The sequence below is a fragment of the Geotrypetes seraphini genome, chromosome 1 (genome assembly GCF_902459505.1).
Source record: "Geotrypetes seraphini chromosome 1, aGeoSer1.1, whole genome shotgun sequence".
NCBI classification, from domain to species: domain Eukaryota; kingdom Metazoa; phylum Chordata; class Amphibia; order Gymnophiona; family Dermophiidae; genus Geotrypetes; species Geotrypetes seraphini.
Genome location: NC_047084.1, coordinates 182,155,931 through 182,176,089, shown reverse-complemented (window position 1 = coordinate 182,176,089; position 20,159 = coordinate 182,155,931). Strand labels below are relative to the sequence as shown.

The 20,159-nt window shown below is 41.4% G+C and overlaps 1 protein-coding gene across 1 annotated transcript in view; it reads right to left on the bottom strand.

Moving 5' to 3' along the window:
- GALNTL6 (polypeptide N-acetylgalactosaminyltransferase like 6) overlaps positions 1 to 20,159 on the bottom strand; it is a 1,396,075-nt gene that overhangs the window by 114,736 nt on the left and 1,261,180 nt on the right. The window contains exon 9 of the mRNA XM_033942486.1: positions 1,418 to 1,525. Coding sequence (XP_033798377.1) covers positions 1,418 to 1,525 — 108 coding nt within the window. The remainder of the gene's footprint in view (positions 1 to 1,417; positions 1,526 to 20,159) is intronic.

Below are 20,159 nucleotides of genomic sequence, written 5' to 3'. Positions count from 1 at the left end.
CAGTTAGCTCCACAAAGTACACTTTCCTATGGAAACCAAATGATGATCATGAGCGTTTTGGAAGGACTAATCTATAAAATGTCTACTGTACCTAACGTATCTTGAGCTACGACTGAAAAAGGTGCAAACCAAAGCTAAATAAGTAAACAAATAAATAAAAACCCATTTGGGAGCAAAAAGGCAGAATAAGAATATGATGTTTGAGGTTGTTTTAAATATAAGATAGGCAACCACAATTGCCCTTCCATCACTCCTCTGAACTTCATTTCCAAATGAGTAGTTAGCAGACACCCATATATGACTTGGAACAGATAAACAAAAAGCAGAAGACAATTCCACTGCAAGTCCAAAGGCAAACCGAAACAACAGCGGAGGAAATGAAAAAATTAAGCAGTCTATGGCATTCATCTAGATGAATTTATTAAATGCATAAAAGGTAACAACACAATTTGTGTTTCGGCTGCTAGGCCTACATCAGGAGTCTAAATATATAAAAATAAAACAATCAATAATGCAAAAATTATGTATACGAGTATATCTAAAAACATAAAATCATAAAAAGTAGACAAAGTAAACAGTAAAACTAAATTGCAATTAGAAAATGATACTATGAGAGATATATTAGAGTGAATCATATTGAACCACCTTTTATACATTTAATAAATTCATCTAGTTGAAAACCATTGATTGTTTTTTGTTTGTTTTTTGTCTCTTTCGCTGTTGTTTTGGAACAGATAAGAACTTAAAAACATAAGAATAGCTATATTGAGTTAAACCAATAGTCCTTCTAGCCCAGTATCCTCTTTCCAATAGTGGACAATCCAGGTTGCAAGTATCTGGTAGAAACCTAAATAGTAGCAACATTCCATGTTATCAGTTCAAATCAAGCGATGGCTTCCTCCATGGTTGTCTCAGTAGCAGACTATGGACTTTTCCTCTAAGAACTTGTTCAAACCTTTTTTAAACCCAGATATGCTAACTGCTGTAACTAAAGGGCAACATTTTGGAAGTATAGATTTGTTGCCATTGCGCAATAGGAACTAGTGTTTACATTTCATGCCTGTCCAAAGCACTCCTAAAACATGCTCCCTTCAAACTGTGCATGCCACAAGTGTATATGGGTAAGTAGTGATTTTGCTAAAGTAACTACATGCATGTGCATCACTATTTACATATGCCGCATAAACCTTCCAAAAGGACCTCCTTAGTGTTTCTAGATGATTCAGAGAAACTGAGATTCAGTTAGTAAACCTCAACTGCTCAAAGCTAATAGAAGTTTTTGAAATACTGTATAGAGCATGCATCTTCTACTTTTGGGGCTATTTCTGAATACTTTTCAGTCAGAAGTTGACATATAGTGACAGTTATGTGAAGCATCAGAAGTAAAGTTATATTACAGATCATGTTGCATACTCACTCTCGCTAAGCTGGTACCGGTCGGAACTTTGTATGGAACGTACTTCCTGTAGATGTGTCCAACTCTAGAGCATGGAACATCATACATGCTACCTCCACACATCCACACCTATGAAGAATGAAAACCAATAAAAATGGTGAATTATTGCTTCTCCCCCTTTCACATGACCAAGAAATGTACCCATTTCTTTTATAAATTCATGAAGAATGGAGGAAAGTTCCTGTGTGCATCCACGGAAGACAACACAAAGTAGAAATAAAAAGACGTCTCCTCTCTTGGTATCAATATTTGATAAGAACATAAGAATTGCCATACTGGGACAGACCGAAGGTCTATCAAACCTAGTATCCTGTTTCTAACAGTGGCCAATCAAGGTCCCAAGTACCTAGCTAGATCCCAAGTAGTAAAACATAATTTATGCTGCTTATCTTAGGAATAAGCAGTGGATTTCCCCAAGCCATCTCAATAATGGCCTAAGAACTTCTCTTTTAAATTATCCAAACTTTTTTAAAATCCTGCTAAGCTAACTGATTACACCACATTCTCAAGTAATGAATTCCAGAGTTTAATTACACGTTGTGTGAATAAATATTTTCTCTGGTATGTTTTAAATCTACTAAGCAGCTTCATTACATGCCCCCTAGATCTAGTATTTTTGCAAAGGGTGAACAAGTGATTCACATCTACCCTTTCCAATCCACGCATTATTTTATAGTCCTCTATCATATCCCCCCGAGCCATCTCTTCTCCAAGCTGAAGAGCCTTATCTGCTTTAGCCTTTCCTGATAGGGACGTTGTCTCATCCCTTTTATCATTTTTGTCTCCCTTCACTGTACCTTTTCTAATTCCGCTATATTTCCGCTGATGTGGAAGTTTAAATAGCATCTCAAATTCATTCAAAATACCCATCTTTTTTTTATAGCCAGGGCTACGTTGAGGCATTGATGGACTATGAGGACCTGATTGTATAAACAGCACCTAACTCCTGGCAACCATGCTGAATGGTGCCTAATCATCCACTAGGCACCTTTTAAAGTTTATTATTATTACAATTTGATTCAATCGCATTATCGTAATTTCTAAGCGATTACACCTAGCAGCACCTAAGTGATCTTAGGCACTGGTAGGCATTGAATCCTTAAACATACTGCCATTTAGGCCAGGGGGTTTCTTGGCCTAAATGAGTGCACCTATGGTAGGCACCTACTAGTGCCTACGTCAAACCACATCCCATATCAACCCCAATTCTGCTCTGAATCCACCCTTAACTATGCTTGGTGTAGATGCCTACCTTGATGTGGTAGGTACCTACCAAGTTTGGTGTTTACTGGTGAATGATTTTTTTTTCATCATTTTTCATTGTTTTTTTTAACAGCAATTTCAATTAACAGCGCCGATTAAGCCAATTAAGAAAATTAAATTAGGCACTCTAACATTTCAGGCAGCTTCTCACGACAAATAATTTTGATCATTGTTGTTTACAGCAGTGTTCTTCAACCTTTTTACACCCGTGGACCGGCAGAAATAAAATAATTATTTTGTGGACCGGCAAACTACTAAGACCGAAATAAAAAAACACATTTTCGCCCTGTCTCCGCAAGCTCGGTCCCCACAAACCATCTGATCCCATCTGCACAAGCCTCAGTTATGATTTTATATTGAACGTATTTTATTAAAGTATAAAAAGAAACAATATTCTGTACAATTGTCATTTTATAAATATAAATATTCAGAGCAAGGACCAACAAAACCCCTGTCTCCCCTCCCCTTCACATATATCCCCTCTACTATCAAGAAAACTGAACAAGCCAAATTATTACAGAATGCTACACAGAAATATCATGCTAACAGAATACTGCAGTCACACATGATAGGAATAGTGTTAGGCTTTGCAGTCCCCAGTTATGTCTCTAGCAGGATATATATTTCAAATCTGATATATTGTAATGACAAAATAGAAATAAAATGATTTTTTTCTACCTTTTGTGGTCTCTGCTTCATCTTCTTTCCACTCTTCCTTCCAGCGTCTGCCCGTTCCATCCACTGTCTGGCCTCTCCCCCTTCCATATGTATCTGACTTCTTTCTATGCCCCTCTCCCCTTTCCATCCAGCCTGTGCCTCCTCTCTCTTTACATCATTCATTCCAGCTTCACTGCTTTCTTCATTTTTATGTCTCCTACACCAGATCTAGCATCTTTATCTCTCTCTCATTTCTCTGCTGACCCCCTTTCCAGCATCAATCTCTACTTTCTCATTCCTCTGTCTCTCCCCTTTCCCTCATCTGATCTCTCCATTCCACCCTGACCCCCTTCCCCTCCTGTAATCTCCCTGCCAGCTGTTTCTTTCCTTTTTCCCTTCTCCCTTCCCTCCTTCCCCCTATCCAACATTAACTCTCTTCCTATCCCTTTCCCTCCTCTCCTCCTAGTAGCATCTCTCCTTCTACCTCCCTCTAGGTCCAGTAGCAGCTCTCCCTTTATCCAGCAGCTTCCCAGCCTCCAACAGTGGCTTCCTCTCCTTCCAGCAGCTCTCAGTACTTGCCTGCAGCAGTGATTTACTTAGGCAGCCTTGGGTCCGTTGCCGCCTCTGAGGAAAGGGGAAGTTGCCAAAGTGAATCACTGCCCTGGTAAGTACAGAGCTGCTAGGAGAGGAGACAGCCACTGTTGAAGGCTCCCCATGATCTTACTCCTGCTGTGCCCTGCACATTTGTGACCCCCCCCCAAGCCGGCAAAAACAGCTTTGCACCGCAGGCCCTGCCGCCAAAGACGAGCCGGAGGCCCCTACCCGCCGCATCCTGCACGTGGGCAGACTCTCAGCACAAACGCTGCTGATGGCCCCAATCGACATGCTGACCATCTCCTCTCTGCCTGCACAAGGCAGGCTGCCAACGTCGGGACCTTCCCTCTCTGAGTCCCGCCTATTTTGTTTCAACTTTCTGTTTCTGCATAGGCAAGACTCACAGAGGGAATGGCCGACGTCGGCAGCCTGTCTTGATCGCCCGAGGCTGGGAAGAACAGAAGATTTCCGCGAACACCACTGGGGCAGGAAATTTAACGGTGTCCATCTTGCCGGTCCTGTGCGGACCGGCAGGAATTTTCTGCAGACCGGCACGGGTCCGCGGACCGGCGGTTGAAGAACTGTGGTTTACAGCTTGTTCTTATAAACATTTTAGAACACAGCTGAAGACTTATCTCTTTCCTAAGTATTTGGTTAATTAACTTATTCCTATCTTCTAGATCAGGGTTGCCCAACACGTCGATCGCGATCGACCAGTAGCTCAGGAAGGCAATGCGAGTCGATCGCGGAGCCCATCCTGGGCTCCGTGATAGACTCGTGTTGCCGTCCTGATCTACCGGGCCAGTCAGCCTTCCTCTCCAGTGTTCTCTCTAGGGCCTTTTAGCTGGGCGGTCCGCCCAGCTGTCATCTGCTGCTGCCGCCGCTGCTGAACATTAAAAAAAAACAAAAAAAAAATGGCTTGGAGATTTCAGCCCGTAGCGAACTTATGCTCTGTGGCTCTAACGTGTGCGTGCCGGCTTCCCTTCTCTTCCCTCCGAAACCGGAAGTTATGTCCGGGGGGGGAGAAGGGAAGCCGGCACGCGCATGTTGAGAGCCCTGAAGCAAGCGTTCGCTATGGGCTAAGGGGGGACAGGTTAGTGAAGCATTTGCTCTTCTTGCTGCCGGGTCCTGCCTACTTTCTGTTTCCGCGAAGGCAGGACCCGGCAACATTTCCCCCAATAGGTCGATCGCGATCTTAGGCCAATCAGCTTCCTCTCTCCGACGGCAGAATTGACGTCGGGGAGAGGAATGCTGGTCGGCCGAAGCAGGGACAGCTTGGGGCGGCGGCGGCTTTCGGGCCTGTTATTGATGGCGGTTTGGGTCCTGGTCCCCGATGGCAGTGGCTTGGGGGAGGGCAGGGAGAAAGAAAGAAAAAGGGCAGGCAGGGAAACAGAAGGAAAGAAAAGAAACAGAAAAAAAAAGAAAGGGAGGCAGAGAGAAAGAAAGGGCAGGGAGAGAGGAAGGAAAAGTTGGGGGAGGGAACGAGGTCTGGAGGAGAGGAAGCATACAGGCTAAAAGAAGGGAAGAAAGATTGGATACACAGTCAGAAGAAAGTGCAACCAGAGACTCATGAAATCACCAGACAAGGTAGGAAAAATGATTTTATTTTAAATTTAGTGATCAAAATGTGTCTGAATTTATATCTGCTGTCTATATTTTACACTAAAGTCCCCTTTTACTAAACCACAATAGAGTTTTTTAGCGCAGGGAGCCTATGAGCGTCGAGAGCAGCGCTGGGCATTCAGCGCAGCTCCCTGCGCTCTAAAAACTGCTATCGTGGTTTAGTAAAAAGGGAGGGGGGTATATTTGTCTATTTTTGTATGGTTGTTACTGAGGTGATAGTGCATAGAGTCATCTGCTTTGACCTCTTTGAAAAACCCTGGAATAGGAATGATAATTAACATTTTCTATGCGTACAGTGTGCGTTGTGTTTTTTAAAAAATTTTATTGTTGGTAGATCATTTTGACTTGGTCATTTTAAAAGTAGCTCGCAAGCCCAAAAAGTATGGGCACCCCTGTTCTAGATTATGTTTACTGTTTATAATCTTTTGTAAACCGCATTGAACTTACGGTTACGCAGTTAATGAGCACAATGTTATGTTATGTTATTGGCTAAGGCACCATTTATAGAATCTGAGCCTGAGTGACTAAACAAACGGGTTCTTCTCACTTATTAGTTCCCTTATGAACATACCATATATTTTGGTACATTTTAGGGGGGTAATATTCAGCCTCATTGGTCACCATTTGATTTAAGTGCTGTTCACCATAGTTATTTTCTATCTGAATATTCAGTGCTATCTTCTGACTACCAGCTAAATATCGGAGAATATTGAATCACTATGCAACAGAGGTTTGGGGGCATAAATTATAGTTGGTGTTCTAAAGTGATTTGGGGGTCGCTGAATTCAAAACTGACCTTAATTTTTTTGGTATAACCCTCTGATTTTTTGGCAAAAAAGCATTATAATGCAAACATTAACATTTTCACTATATTTTCTAATACTTGGAGTAAATGCTATAACAATCTCTGAAATATTAAAACAGTTTGCCTCAAATTAGATTTTTAAGCTAAAGTATTAATTTTAATGATGTAATAATGTGCTATATAATTAAATTATTATGGGTGAGGAGGCGAAGCTGGAATATGCAGTTCTCTGTAGGCCTATTGTATTATCAGCAATGCGGTGTATTGTATCAGCAATTTTCAAGCTTCATCAGCACAGTTGAGATTAAATCATCAATTTTGTATCAGGGTTTTGCTCCTTAGTTATCAAGTTGTTGCTTTTGAAATGTTTTTGTTGTTTTGTTAGTATAATGTCAAGAAAGTGTGCAAACCACCCTGATGTCTTCTGTTATGTTTGTGGGAAGTATACAATTAAGTCTCAGAAGAGAAAAATGACTCCACTCATAAGGAACGCCTATGAACTCTATTTTGGCTGCAAAACTGGAGATCAAGATAAGGTTTGGGCACCTCACATGTGTTGTAGATCTTGTGCCAACAACCTTGGAACGTGGCTGAAAGGCAGTCATCCATCTATGCCATTTGCTGTTCCAAAGATTTGGAGGTAACAGAAGGACCATTGCACAGATTGTTATTTCTGCTTAACAAAAGTGTCTGGATTTTCTTCTAAAACAAAGAGACAAATTCAATATCCTGATCTTGAATCTGCAATATGACCTGTGCCTCATGATGACAATCTTCCAATTCCGAAACCACCTGGAACTTATACATTGGATTTGTAAGAAGGCTCTGAAGCATGAGCTGATGAGTCTACGGAACTGGAATCCGAAAATGATCCTGAGCTCTTGATTTCAAGTTCAGGTGAGCCTCACTTAACTCAGCCGGAATTAAATGACCACATTTGAGATCTTTCTTTATCTAAGAGACAAGTCAAACTCTAAGGGGCTCATAATCGAAAGAGAAAAACATCCAAAAACCGGCCTAAGTCGTCACTTGGACAATCATAAACGACAGACGTCCAAGTGGCGATAATCGAAATGGGTTTTGGATGTGTTTACAAATGACCTAGGCCTTCCCAGTGCCGCTGAATGACGAGAGCTATATGGGGTGTTTCAGGAGGAGTGTCGAAGGCGGGATTTGGGAGGGCCATGGGCCGTGCTAGATTTAGTCGTACTGAATGTATAACCGAAAGTTTTACAACACAGTCTAGACAGAACTTGGACGTTGTGACTTAGGCCATTTAAAACATGGTCTAAGTCACAAAAACCTATATAACTTGACCAGATAAGCACTGCAAACACATAGTACAGACCCCCCCACACTATCCCAGTGACCACTGACCCCCCATCCCCACCCCCAAAAAATAATCACAACTTTAAATATTTGCCTCTAGAACATCAGCACCTGGCAGCCTATCAAAGGAAAGCCTAGTTAACCTGCACAGAGGCGGCTTAAGTCATCTTGGGGGTGGGTTAAGGACCCATGGAGAGGAGGACCCAGGCCCATATGCCACTGTAATCACTGCATTCATGGTGAAACATGTACACTCCCCAAAAAACCCCAAATCCCTTTTGTACTGCCATATAAGTGGCTCCTGCAGCCATAAGGGCTATTGGGGTTGTAGACAGGTGGGTATAGTACATTTTGAGGGACTCACCATGACCTATAAGGGAGCTGTAGTGAGATGTTTATGGGGTACCCTTTTTGTGAAGTTCACAGCAGTGCCCTAGAAGGTACCCCACTATTGAGGTGCCATGTCTGGGTGTCCAGTCCATCACTTTGCTGACCCCTCCCAAGTCCAACAGGGCTTATTCTAGGTGTTTTTGACTTGGACAAATATTTGGATGAAAATGTGGTATAAAGATGGACGATTTAGCAGCTTGGACGATCTGACGGCTGGACTTATAGTTAGACGATTTAAAAAAAAAAAAAAAAATATATATATATATATATTTTGGGCTTATTTTTCAAAAATGTGTCCTAAGCTGTGTCTGACTTTGGACGACTTGTGACTAAGGCAAAAACAGACTTAGACGTTTCTTTCGATTATGCCCCTCATAGGCTCCAGGCTTTGTCAGTGGAATCTCTTGGCACCTGAGACCAACATCTCCATGTTCCGAAATCGTCACAAGGCCCTCGTGGAACATTTCTCTATGACAGACTCACCGACAATTTGTCATGATGTAAATGGATTAGTCCAAGCATTTAGTCAATGTCATGACCCTAATGAATGGCGTTTGTTCATTGATGCGTGAAAGCTAAGTCTGAAGGCAATGCTTTTGCATAATGGAAACGTATATCCATCTATGCCTATTGGTCACGCTGTCCACATGAAGGAAACTTATGAAAATTGGCAGCTCCTCTTAGATCATGTTAAGTACAGCGAGTACAAGTGGCAGATTTGTGCTGATCTGAAGGTCATCGCTTTGTTACTTCATCTGCAGTTAGGCTACACAAAGTACTGCTGTTTTATCTGTGAGTAGGATAGCCGAGTCATAGGGTCCCATTACATCATTAAAGAATGGCCACTTCGTAATAATTTGGATCCTGCTGGAAGTAAAAAGGTAATTCACCATCCTCTTGTCGATCCGAAACAAGTGCTACTGCCACCTCTTCACATAAAGTTAGGACTTATGAAGAACTTTGTTAAGGCTATGAACAAGGAAGGTGAAGGATTTTGCTATTTACATGAAAAATTTCCTTTCATAAGTGCTCAGAAGTTAAAGGAAGGCATTTTTGTGGGGGCCACAAATAAAAGAATTGTTGAGAGACAGGCACTTTGAAGTCTTGCAAGGACGTGAGAAAAGTGCATGGATAGCATTGAAGAATGTAATTGAGAATTTTCTGGGGAATAGGAAGGCACCAGACTATGTCCAAATGGTGGAGACGATGCTTAAAGCATTCTGCGATCTCAAATGCAACATGTCACTAAAAATTCATTTTCTCCACTTGCATCTGGATTTTTTTCCCCGATAATCTTGGTAGTGTTAGTGATGAGCATGAGGAAAGTTTGCACCAGGACATTGCTACAATGGAGAAACAATATCAGGGCAGATGGAATTCATCAATACTGGCTGACTATTGTTGGACATTAATTAGAGATGCTCCTAATCTCGTTTATAAACGTACTTCAACATCAAAACAATTCTAGAAAATAATATTTATAGGAACTCTTAAATTGGTGCAATGCGTTACATTATGACTTTTCATGCTATAAATATTTGTGATTTGCTCAAAAACTATACGTGATAGGAGAAAACTGAGGTTATTTTCATACACAGGAGGTCAAATTCTTCTCATTTTCTTCTTGCCTCAGAAAAAAAGTTAAAATTTGTTGCACAGTGCATTGGTACTGGATATAGGAGAATAGGCTACCAGCACTTATCCGCATTTTAATGATGATCAGACTGCTCCCTAGATAAGTAATGATAAAGTTAAGAAGGTAATTTTTCCTTTCCTAACTTTATCTAGGCAATCACCCAGACAAAAAATCACTACTAACTGGATATGTGTAAACTTTCAAAAAATTCAGAAGTTATATATATTACTCGCCAGAGGTGGGCTAAACACTCCTGATAAGCATTTCACATAAAAGGTGGAGAAAAAGCCTCAAAATTCAAATTAACAGCAGTCCACAATCAAAACTTGATAAACATTCAATACTGCTTCATTTCTTATCATAGGCAAAAAACTCCACCACCACTGAAATGAATTTATCAAAGGGTGAAAAAGCCCATCACTGTGCACAGGAAAAGAAAAAAAAACAAAACAGTTTACTTAGCTTTGGAAACATGGTCGAGAACACGCCATAGATGAAAACGTCTGGCCAGAGAAAATATTGGTGGCGCTCACTAGATGAACCTTTCACAAACCATGTCCTCTTTTAAATTCCAACAAGTCCTTGTTTTGCCTCACACGAGGCTGCGTCAGGGAATATAATGCAGCTCAAAACTCTGTTCTCATTCCGTGCACTTCGTCACTAGAATGGCCATTGCTTAAGAAGCCAAAAAATTACACTTCCGGTAGCACTTCCAGGGCCATTCTAGTGCCGAAGTGCACGGAATGAGAACAGAATTTTGAGCTGCATTATATTCCCTGACGCAGTATGGTGACTCTCTGATAATCAAGTCTGTTCTGTTCATATAACAACATGTAACATGAACAATTAATCCATTTGTAATGCATAATGAGGTGTAACAAACACACCACCTACCTGAGTGCAACCTACACCAACAGTCTTGTAGTTCTGAAAATAAAACAAAATGCACATGCCACTTCTGAATAAAAGAATCTCTTCTATCCTGAGACTTGCTGGACAGGAAAGAAACAAGATATCTTGCATTACAGACATGTCTGAGACAGAAAGAAGGTGACATACAGTACATCTGACAGGGCAGGCTTCAAGACTGATGTTCCTATCTATCAGAATGAAGATTATCAAGGTAAATACCTAACCTTCCCTACAATAGGAACATCAGTCTTGACCCTCTGAGCTATACCAAAGTAGTCTCCCGAATCTAGGGTGGGACAGATGAGCCTGCTAACAGTACTGAAGATCCAAATGCAGCATCCAATTTGGCTGCTACATCCACCCTGTAAAACTGTGAAAATGCAGAGGGAGGAGCATGTGGCCACCCTACAAATTTCTTCAGGAGACACTGCTCTAAATTTCACCCAGGATGACGCTACACTCCTAGTTGAGTGTGTTTTCAACGAGAAAGGGGATTGCTTTCTGCTAGCAATGTAAGCTGAAGAGATGGCCATACAAATCCATCTAGAAATGGATGCTTTTGAAGCTGGTCGTCTCTGGCGGCTAGTCCCTGTAAGTACAAAGAGATGATTTGACAGCTGAAATGAATTTGTCACCTCCAGGTAATGAAGCGGCACTCTTCAAATACTCTTCTTTGATTCTGTAGGCATGAAAGCAAGTAATCTTATATCCTGGTTGACCTGAAGGAAAGTGAGAACCATGGGAATTGGAACTGAGCCCAGGTCTTCACTCTTCTTAACACATGATGTCAGAATAGCCTTTACATGCTAAGGTTGCATGCTGAAGAGCTATTCCAAAAGAACAAAGCATTCCAGATCCTCCAGGGTGATAGGACCCTGCGAGAGCTTCCCCAGATGACAGGGTAACCTGAGACCTTGGTCCCTTATCCCTGCACTGGGTGCCCCTCACAATGAGCACCCCAGCCGTAAAGGCTGGCATCCATCATCACTATCACCCAGGTGGAAATGCCTAGCGGCACTGAGGCTAGAGACTGTGGCAGTTTAGGCCAAGGTAGAGGCATCTGCAGTGAATCCATCTATGGGGACCAATGAGATAAGAGGGCATCTTGGAGGAGGCATACATGCACTTTTACCCAGGGAGCATCTATTGTTTTCACCAATGACCCCAGCATCTGCAGGTAATGCTATGCCACATGGGCTGGGTTCGCTCGAATTTGCATAATTTGACAGGTGAGCTTTGCTGTTTGGCCCTCTGGGAGAAACACTATTCTTCTCCATGTTGAAACAAATTCCCAGATATTCCAGGGACTGTGTTGGCTCCAGGGAGCTGTTCCGGAAGTTTATAATCCAGCCCAGACTCTGTAGGAGCTGGATTACATAGTCCACCATCATCCTTCCCTTGGATTTGTATGGAGCTCTTATCAAACATTCATCCAGGTATGGATGCACCTGTATTCCTGCTTTGCACAAGTACGCTGCAACAATGACCATCACCTTGGTGAAGGTTCATGGTGCCATTGCCAGACCATATGGAAGGGCCTAGAACTGGAAGTGCTGCTCTAGTACGTGAAACCTCAAAAATGTCCTATGATCTAAAGAACATGGGGCTATGCAGATAGGCCTTTGTCAAATTCAGAGAGGCAAAAAATTTCCCCGGTGCTGAGGCAATGACCAATCTTACAGTCTCCATGTAGAAGCGGGGTTTTTTGAGGGCTGCATTGACCAATTTCAGATCCAAGATCGGTCTCCAGTCTACAGAGTCTCTTTTGGGTATAATAAAGTATATTGAGTATCTGCCTAAGTCCAATTCTTCATCTGGGATAGCTTCTATGGCTCTTAGATTCATGAGCCTCTGTATTTTCACTCAGACTCTGATTGCTTTTTATGGTTTTCCCACTGGAGAATCCAAAAATAGATCCAGGAGGGGATGAAAGATCTTGAGCTTGTGCCCCTCCCAAATTATTTCTAGTACACAGCGGTCCGAGATGATCTGCGTCCAAGCTTCCCAATACACTGACAATCTCCCGCCTGTCTGCAAGAGGTAGGGTGTTGATTTGGCGTTATAGCTGTTTTTTGGGAGCTGCTGTGGATCGGGATCCTGAATACTGCAGCGCCTGATGCCCTCAAACCTCTGCCTCAAGCCTTGAAATGTCCTCTGGCCAAGGGTCCTCAGGAGTATTGGCAAAATACCTAGCGCCACAAAAATTTTCCCGACTGGACACACTACAGGCCCTTGGTCTACTATGTGGTAAAGACTTTGGTTTATGATCTGCCACACTGGCTATGAGATCATCAAGGCCTGTTAATGATTATGTAGTTAGGCATCACCTTTTATCTGGTGGAGTAATTAGAACCAAGTTGTGCTTTGGCTGTTAATGGTATGTTTACACAGAGTTGTGCAAATCAAAAAACGTACTGTTAATATGTTTAGCAGGAAATCACATTTAGCCAAAACAAGACAAAACTGATAGAAAATAATGAATAGAAAAATGGATATAAATAGACCTCGTACACGGATGACCGGGACTGCACTGTGCCCTAAGCCATCCGTATCATCACTGGTCTGAAAAAAACTCCATACATCAATATTTTATCAGTCTCACTTCTGTCAGGTAGACTTCTTTTTCAAAACTTCTTATCTTCTCAAGACTGGCTAATAATTAGATTTCAACTGCATAAAACTTAATAACAATGGCTACAGCTGGAGAAAAAAATCTCTGTATTATAACATACTTAAAAGTTTCTCATACAGTCTGTCTGGGGTGATCCGTTCCTTACTTCTTCATGGAAAACCACAACAACTTGATCCCGACAGTCAGCATTACTGTTTCTCCTCTTCAGCGAGGCTACATCAGAGCAGCAGCAATCAAAATGTCATTTTCTAACACACAAATTTTAAGATGCTCTCACACAACTGTAGACAGATATACTGGCGGGACCGAAAGATGCGCCCGGCTCATTCAAAAGAACCAGGTGTTATGGCATCATCATCATTACCGTGATGCGCAAAAGCAAAACTGGTATAAACCCCAAACAAAACACTTGCAACTACACAGACTTGTGGCCATTTCATCTACTGAATAAAAAACATTTGAGCACTTTGTGTTGCGTTGTTTGTATTGGTTTGTGGTGGGTGTACAAGTTTCAAGTTTTATTAAAGTTTTGATTTGAACGCTATATCAAATTATTCAATGCATTTAACAATAGTAATTTTGGGGGGACAAATACAAAAATATTAATAAAAATGATTGAACTAAACAATAAAAACATACAATCTTATCTATAGTTATTTGAAGATACATAAGGAATACAAAGATAAATTACATTTGTTTAAAATAAAATAACCAAAAGAACAACATCAGGAGGGATATTAAAAGGTTTTACAGAAACTTGGTCTGAAAGTAACTGGTTTTATTTTATTTTTTTTAATAAAAGACTTGATCTAGAATGATGATAGAAAATCAAAGAGATTATCTGATCTAGGTTTCATATGCATCTTTATAAAGATAGCTTTTTAGTTTGCTTTTAAATTTTTCTAAGGAAGTTTCAACGCGCAAAAAAATTGGAAGTTTGTTCCAAAGCTGGGGTCCCAAGATAGAGAAGGTTGTGGTTCTTCTGGTGCCAATTACTTTCAATGATGGAATGGACAGCAAATACTGATCAGCTGATCTAAGAGATCTAGCTGGGGAATAAGGTATTAAATATCGATATGGGAGCAAAGATAAACCAGAACATGAGCTGTAGGGAAAGGAGAGGAAAATGAAAGTACAAACGTGGAATGATGCAGCATTCAGGTGTTATGTTACTGTGCCATATGTGTGTGTGTGTGTGTATTCAGGAGATAGCTGGCTATATACACTATGGGCTCCTATTACTAAGGTGCGCTAACGTTTTTAGTGCGCGCAAACCACGCGCTAAATGAAAAATACGAACGCAAGCTCTATGGAGGCGTTAGCGTTTAGCGCGTGGGGCATTATAGCGTGCCCTAAAACCGCTAGCACACCTTAGTAAAAGGAGCCTTATATTATGACAGATTATGAAGAATAGGAGAGTGCCAGATTTAACTCTGCAGCTGAGAAATTTAATCTTACAGTAATAAGCTCTAGATTCCAAGCCTTGCAAAAATGTGCTCTTTTTTTTTTTTTTTTTACTGGACTTTAAGTCTTAGAGTCTCAGCAGCCTTTTCGGTGTGAAGAAAAATGACTTTGAAAAATATCCTAACCCTGTCCTACAAAAGACTCTGAAAGCCTGTTCATGTCAATAATGTGGCTTTGCTTACTTTTTAACAGGACATCTTGGGGTTTCTAGGTCTATCACTCCCAGACAAACAAGCATTAGTAGAAAAGGCACGGAGCGCTTGCTGCCAGGCATGTCAATTAAGCAGGGCAACGGAAGCCAGATTTTACAGTAAACCACTGATAAATATCAATGTTTAATTGCTGCATATTCCTGCTGTTATTTTCCACTGGCACACATGGCTCCCTCACCGCAAACCAGTTGTGGCAACAATAGGACCTGAAGGGTGATGGGGCAGGATTCTCCCTTTCCCCTGACAAAAAATATCCTCCACAAACTCTGTTTTGTCATTACAATGCAGCATGAGGCATAAGACCTTGAAATGGATCAGTATCTTCCCTCTGTAGGATTATCACAACAGCTGCAGAAACTTTTGTTTCTGCTAACTCAATAAAAACTGAAATTTCAGGCTAAGATTCTACTTGGGGTCTGTTTTACAAAGCCGTGCTAGCGGCTGCCACGCGGTAACAGCCCCGAAGCCCTTTAAACCTCTATGGGCTTCTGAGCTGTTACCGCGCTGCAGCCGCTAGCGTGGCTTTGTAAAACAGGCCCTGAGGGCTCCTTTTACTAAGGCATGCTAGCGGTTTTAGCATGCGCTAGACGCTAATGCCTCCATAGAGCTTGCGTTAGTATTTTTTGTTTAGCGCGTGGTTTGCGCGCGCTAATCTTTAGCGCGTGTTAAAAACATTAGCGCACCTTAGTAAAAGGAGCCCTTAGTGTTACTCTTTTTGTTTGCAGAACAGATTTTTCTCTTGGCGGCTTCCAGTTTCCCACTTTTCTTCCTCACTATAAACCAGAGTCCTCAGTTTCCTGTAGTACTACAGGGGTAGATTCCAGGATGAGAACTGGGAAAATCTGCAGGAAATTTTATGAAATTCGCTGCCACTGCCCAAATAGGCATAATAAATAAATGTATAATTTTGTTTCTCTTATAAACAGAAAATTGCTTTTCAGGCTCTATTATGTTATTTTCTTCTTTTTTGAATTTTTTTTGGGGATGGGAGCTACACGGATCGTATAGTGCAGGAAGGAAAGAAAGAAACTGATTGAGGCAAATATAGGAGGTAAAGTATTGTCTCAGGTGCAAAATTTTGGAGTACAGAAGGAGAGAAACAGAAAGCACCTCAGAAAATGGGGCATTGGGAGGAAAATCTGGTGGAGGAAGATCAGAAAGGGCAGAGGAAGAAGGTCTGAGGAGGGAGAAAGGAAAAGGGTGTGGGATAAAGGAGGAGGCAGGATGGGAAAGAGATGGATACTGCAAGGGAGGATGCGACTTTAAGGAATGGAGAATCAGAGATGTAGTGAGGGAAATTTGAGAGAGAATGAGAGGGAAAGAGAGAAATGCCCATAATCTAGGCGCTACTTCTGCAGGATTTGTGCTAGTATTTTACAAAGACACATAAGGCCAGACTCAGTAAATGGCTCAAATTTAGGCACTAGGAAAAATTTGCACTAAGCTATATTCTATAAAGGGTGGTCTGAGCTATGCAGATTCCTGCATTCGATTTTGGGCGTGAGGAATTACACCAGCTGAAACCTGGCGTAAATCCTGATGCACAAGTTGGGTGTGTAACTTCAGTATTCTTTACTCCGTTCATGTTGTGCCATCTTCAATCTGCAGGCAAGAGCTGTTCAAATGCTGGGTGGTAGGATTTTGTTCTTGTTAATTAGAGATGTTTACTGCTGGGGAGGGGTGGGTGGGTGGGTGGGAGGAACTTGTGCTGCTAAAGAAGGTTCTTGTGCTACTGGGGGGAGTTTTGTGCTAACACAGGGAGAAATTGTTGGTATCAGGGAGATAATGCTTGAAAGGGAAAACAAAGATGAAAATGTTATAATACCCTTGTATCGCTCTATGGTACGGCCGCACCTCGAATACTGTGTGAAGTTCTGGTCACCATATCTCAAAAAACGATATAGCAGAATTAGAAAATGTACAGAGAAGGGTGACAAAAATGATAAAAGGGATGGGACAACTTCTGAATAAGGAAAGTCTAAAGCGGCTAGGGCTTTTCAGCTTGGAGAAGAGCCGGCTTAGGGATAATATGTTAACGTATTTAATACATATAAATATGAGAGAATGAACACAGAATGTTTAGGGTTTTGTTTAACAAAATATGGAGCCCATTGGCTTTATTTGCTGTTTCACATTAAAAGATAATATTATACCTTCTGAGTTTTTTCATTACCGTACACATCTGGGATGGGATGGGAGGGTAGGGTAGGGAAAGGTAATGAAATAGTAGGCATTAATTCTTCATATTAAAAATGTTTAATATTGTCAATATTAATAATTGATGGAAAGGGGTTGGGTATAGCTATGAAGCTATGATTTTATAATATTATTGTTTGAGATAGTATATTCTTTGTTATATTTTGTTATTTTCTATCTAAATGTATTACACTATTGTAACTAAATAAAATAATAAAAATGTTAAAAAAAAAAAGAAAAAGGGTGTGTGGCCAGAGCTAGATCATGGGCATTCCTAAAAGATATTTGCACTTGTTATAGAGTAGAATTTGCCCAGTCCAATTTAGGGGCAAGGATTTAGGCCTGGTTTTAATTGGTCTAAATGGGTGCGCTTAAAAACTACGTGACACACAGATGCTTAGCGTGATTCTATATAAGGCTTGCACACTTTGTAGAATCACGTTAAGCTCCGTTCTAGTCTGTGCTGATTTTTTAGGTGCTATATAGTACTCCCCTGAAATTCACGGGGGTTCCTTTCCAGGAACACCTGTGAATTTTGAAAAACCGCAAATGTGGTTTAAGAGCTGATCGAAGGCAGGAGAGGGCAGCTGAGGTGCCGGTGGGTGCTGAAAATCTTTCTCAGTATTTTCCAACTGCCTCTTCCTGGTACTAAAGTCAAGGCTACACCAATCAGGAGCTGCTTTGGCACGCCAGATAGCATGTCAAAGCAGCTCCTGATTGGTGTAGCCTTGACTTTAGTACCAGGAAGAGGTGGTCAGAAAATACTGCAAATTAGTCCGCGATTCGTGAGCCGTGAATTTGCGGGGGTTTACTGTATATAGAATCAGGCCTTCAATATGTAATTAAACTCTGGGATTCATTGCCAGAGAATGTGGTAACAGCAGTTAGCTTAGCCAGGTTTGAAAAATGTTTGGATAATTTCCTAAAAGAAAAGTCCATAAGCCATTATTAAGATGGACTTGGGAAAATACCCTGCTTATTCCTAGGATAAACAGCATAAAATCTGTTTTACTCTTTTGGGATCTTGCCAGGTACTTGTGACCTGGATTGTCCACTGCTGAAAACAGGATAATGGGCTTCAAGGACCTTTGGTCTGTCCCGAAATGGCAACTCTTATGTTCTTAAGCCTGAACTTTCCTGTCTCTAGCATCTTTATTTCAGAAAATGTAGCACTAAAGAGATCATTATATAAACTTTGAAAGCCCTTGATTTGTGGAACATGCTACCGTTGAATCTTCAATTAAAATCCTTAGTTATAAAAATTTACTGCCGCTTTGAAAGCTTTGGTTTCTCACAAAAGCATTTACATAAGAGATTTGTCTCTTTTTTGGAGACACCCTATTTATCTTTTGTTAAATGTCCTATATATACCTATTGTTTTCTGTATGGTGTTGTTCTAAGTATCATTTCTTCCTTCTGTTTCAGCCATTTTCTTTAGTTTATGATCCCCTCATCAACATGTTACTTTTTTAATGTTGTTGATTACTACTACAACTACTATTTATCACTTATATAGTGCTGAAAGGTGTATGCAGCACAGTACATCTTGACTTTTAATAGACAGTCCTTGCTCAGAAGAGCTTACAGTCTAACTTGGACAGACAGACATGCAATATAGGGTTGGGGATGCAGAACCCAAGGTGAGAAGAGTTAGGAGTTGAAAGCGCTCTCGAAGAGGTGGGCTTTTAACTTGGAGTTGAACACTGCCAGCGATGGAGCACGCTGAAGGGATTCGGGTGGTTTGTTCCAGGCATACGGTGCAGCAAGATAGAAGGGATGGAATCTGGAAGTGGCAGAGGAAGAAAAGGGCATAGATAGGAGGGATTGAATAAACTCATGTACCTGAATAAACTCATGTAAACCATTCCGAACTCTTCTGGGAGAACGGTATAGAAAACTGAGTAAATAAATAAATAAATAAATCAGCTGAGCGGAGCTCACAGGAGGGAGAGGGGACATAGTGAAGAAAGAGAGAGTGAGGGGCAGCCGAGTGAATACATTTGTAGTTCAGTAAGAGGAGTTTGAATTGTATTCGGAAATGGATGGGAAGCCAATGAAGTGACTTTAGGAGGGGGGTAACATGAGTATAGCGGCTCTCACAGAATATGAGTCGTGCAGCTGAATTCTAGACAGTTTGAAGGGGGAGAAAGAAGGCAGAACGTAAGACCTGAGAATAGCAAGTTGCAGTAATTGAAGTGCGAGATGATGAGGGCATGGATAAGGGTTTTGGTAGGGTGCTCAGAGAGGAAGGGTTGAATTTTGGTTATATTATAGATGAAGAAGCGGTAGGTTTTAGAGATATACAGTACTCCCCGATATTCATGAATGTCGAAAAACCGTGAATACGGTTTTTTTCCTGGGGAGGCAGGAGAGGGCAGCTGGAGAGGCAGGAGATGGCTACTGGAGCGCCGGCGAGTGAAGGAAATCACTCACAGTATGCTCCAAGCGCCTCATCCTGTACTAAAGTCGGGCTACACCAATCAGGAACTGCTTTGACAGGCAGCTTCTGATTGGTGTAGCCCGACTTTAGTACAGGAAGAGGCAGTCAGAGAATACTGCGAATGAGTGAAACCATGAACTGCGAATTCGCAGGGGAGCACTGCATTGTATCTAGGCGGAGAAGGAGAGAGAGAAGTTAAAAGATGACCCCGAGATTGCAAGCAGCCAAAACAGGGAGAATGATAGCTTTGTCCGCAGCGACAAAGAACGGAGGAAGTGGGGAGGTGGGTTTAGGTGGGAAAATAAGCAGTTCCGTTTTAGCTAGATTCAGTTTTAGATGGCGGTGAGACATCCAAGCGGCAATGTTGGACAGGCATAAAGTTTCTGTGAATGGAAGCTTATCAAATAATAATAAAATACTAAATGGCAGTATTTACATGTGTAGATTGCCTAAATGTGTAAATGGTAATTCCGAAATCCCACCAAAAGTATACATCTAGACCAAAAAAGTATACATCTATTTCCAACGGTCTAATGGGATAGGCATATCT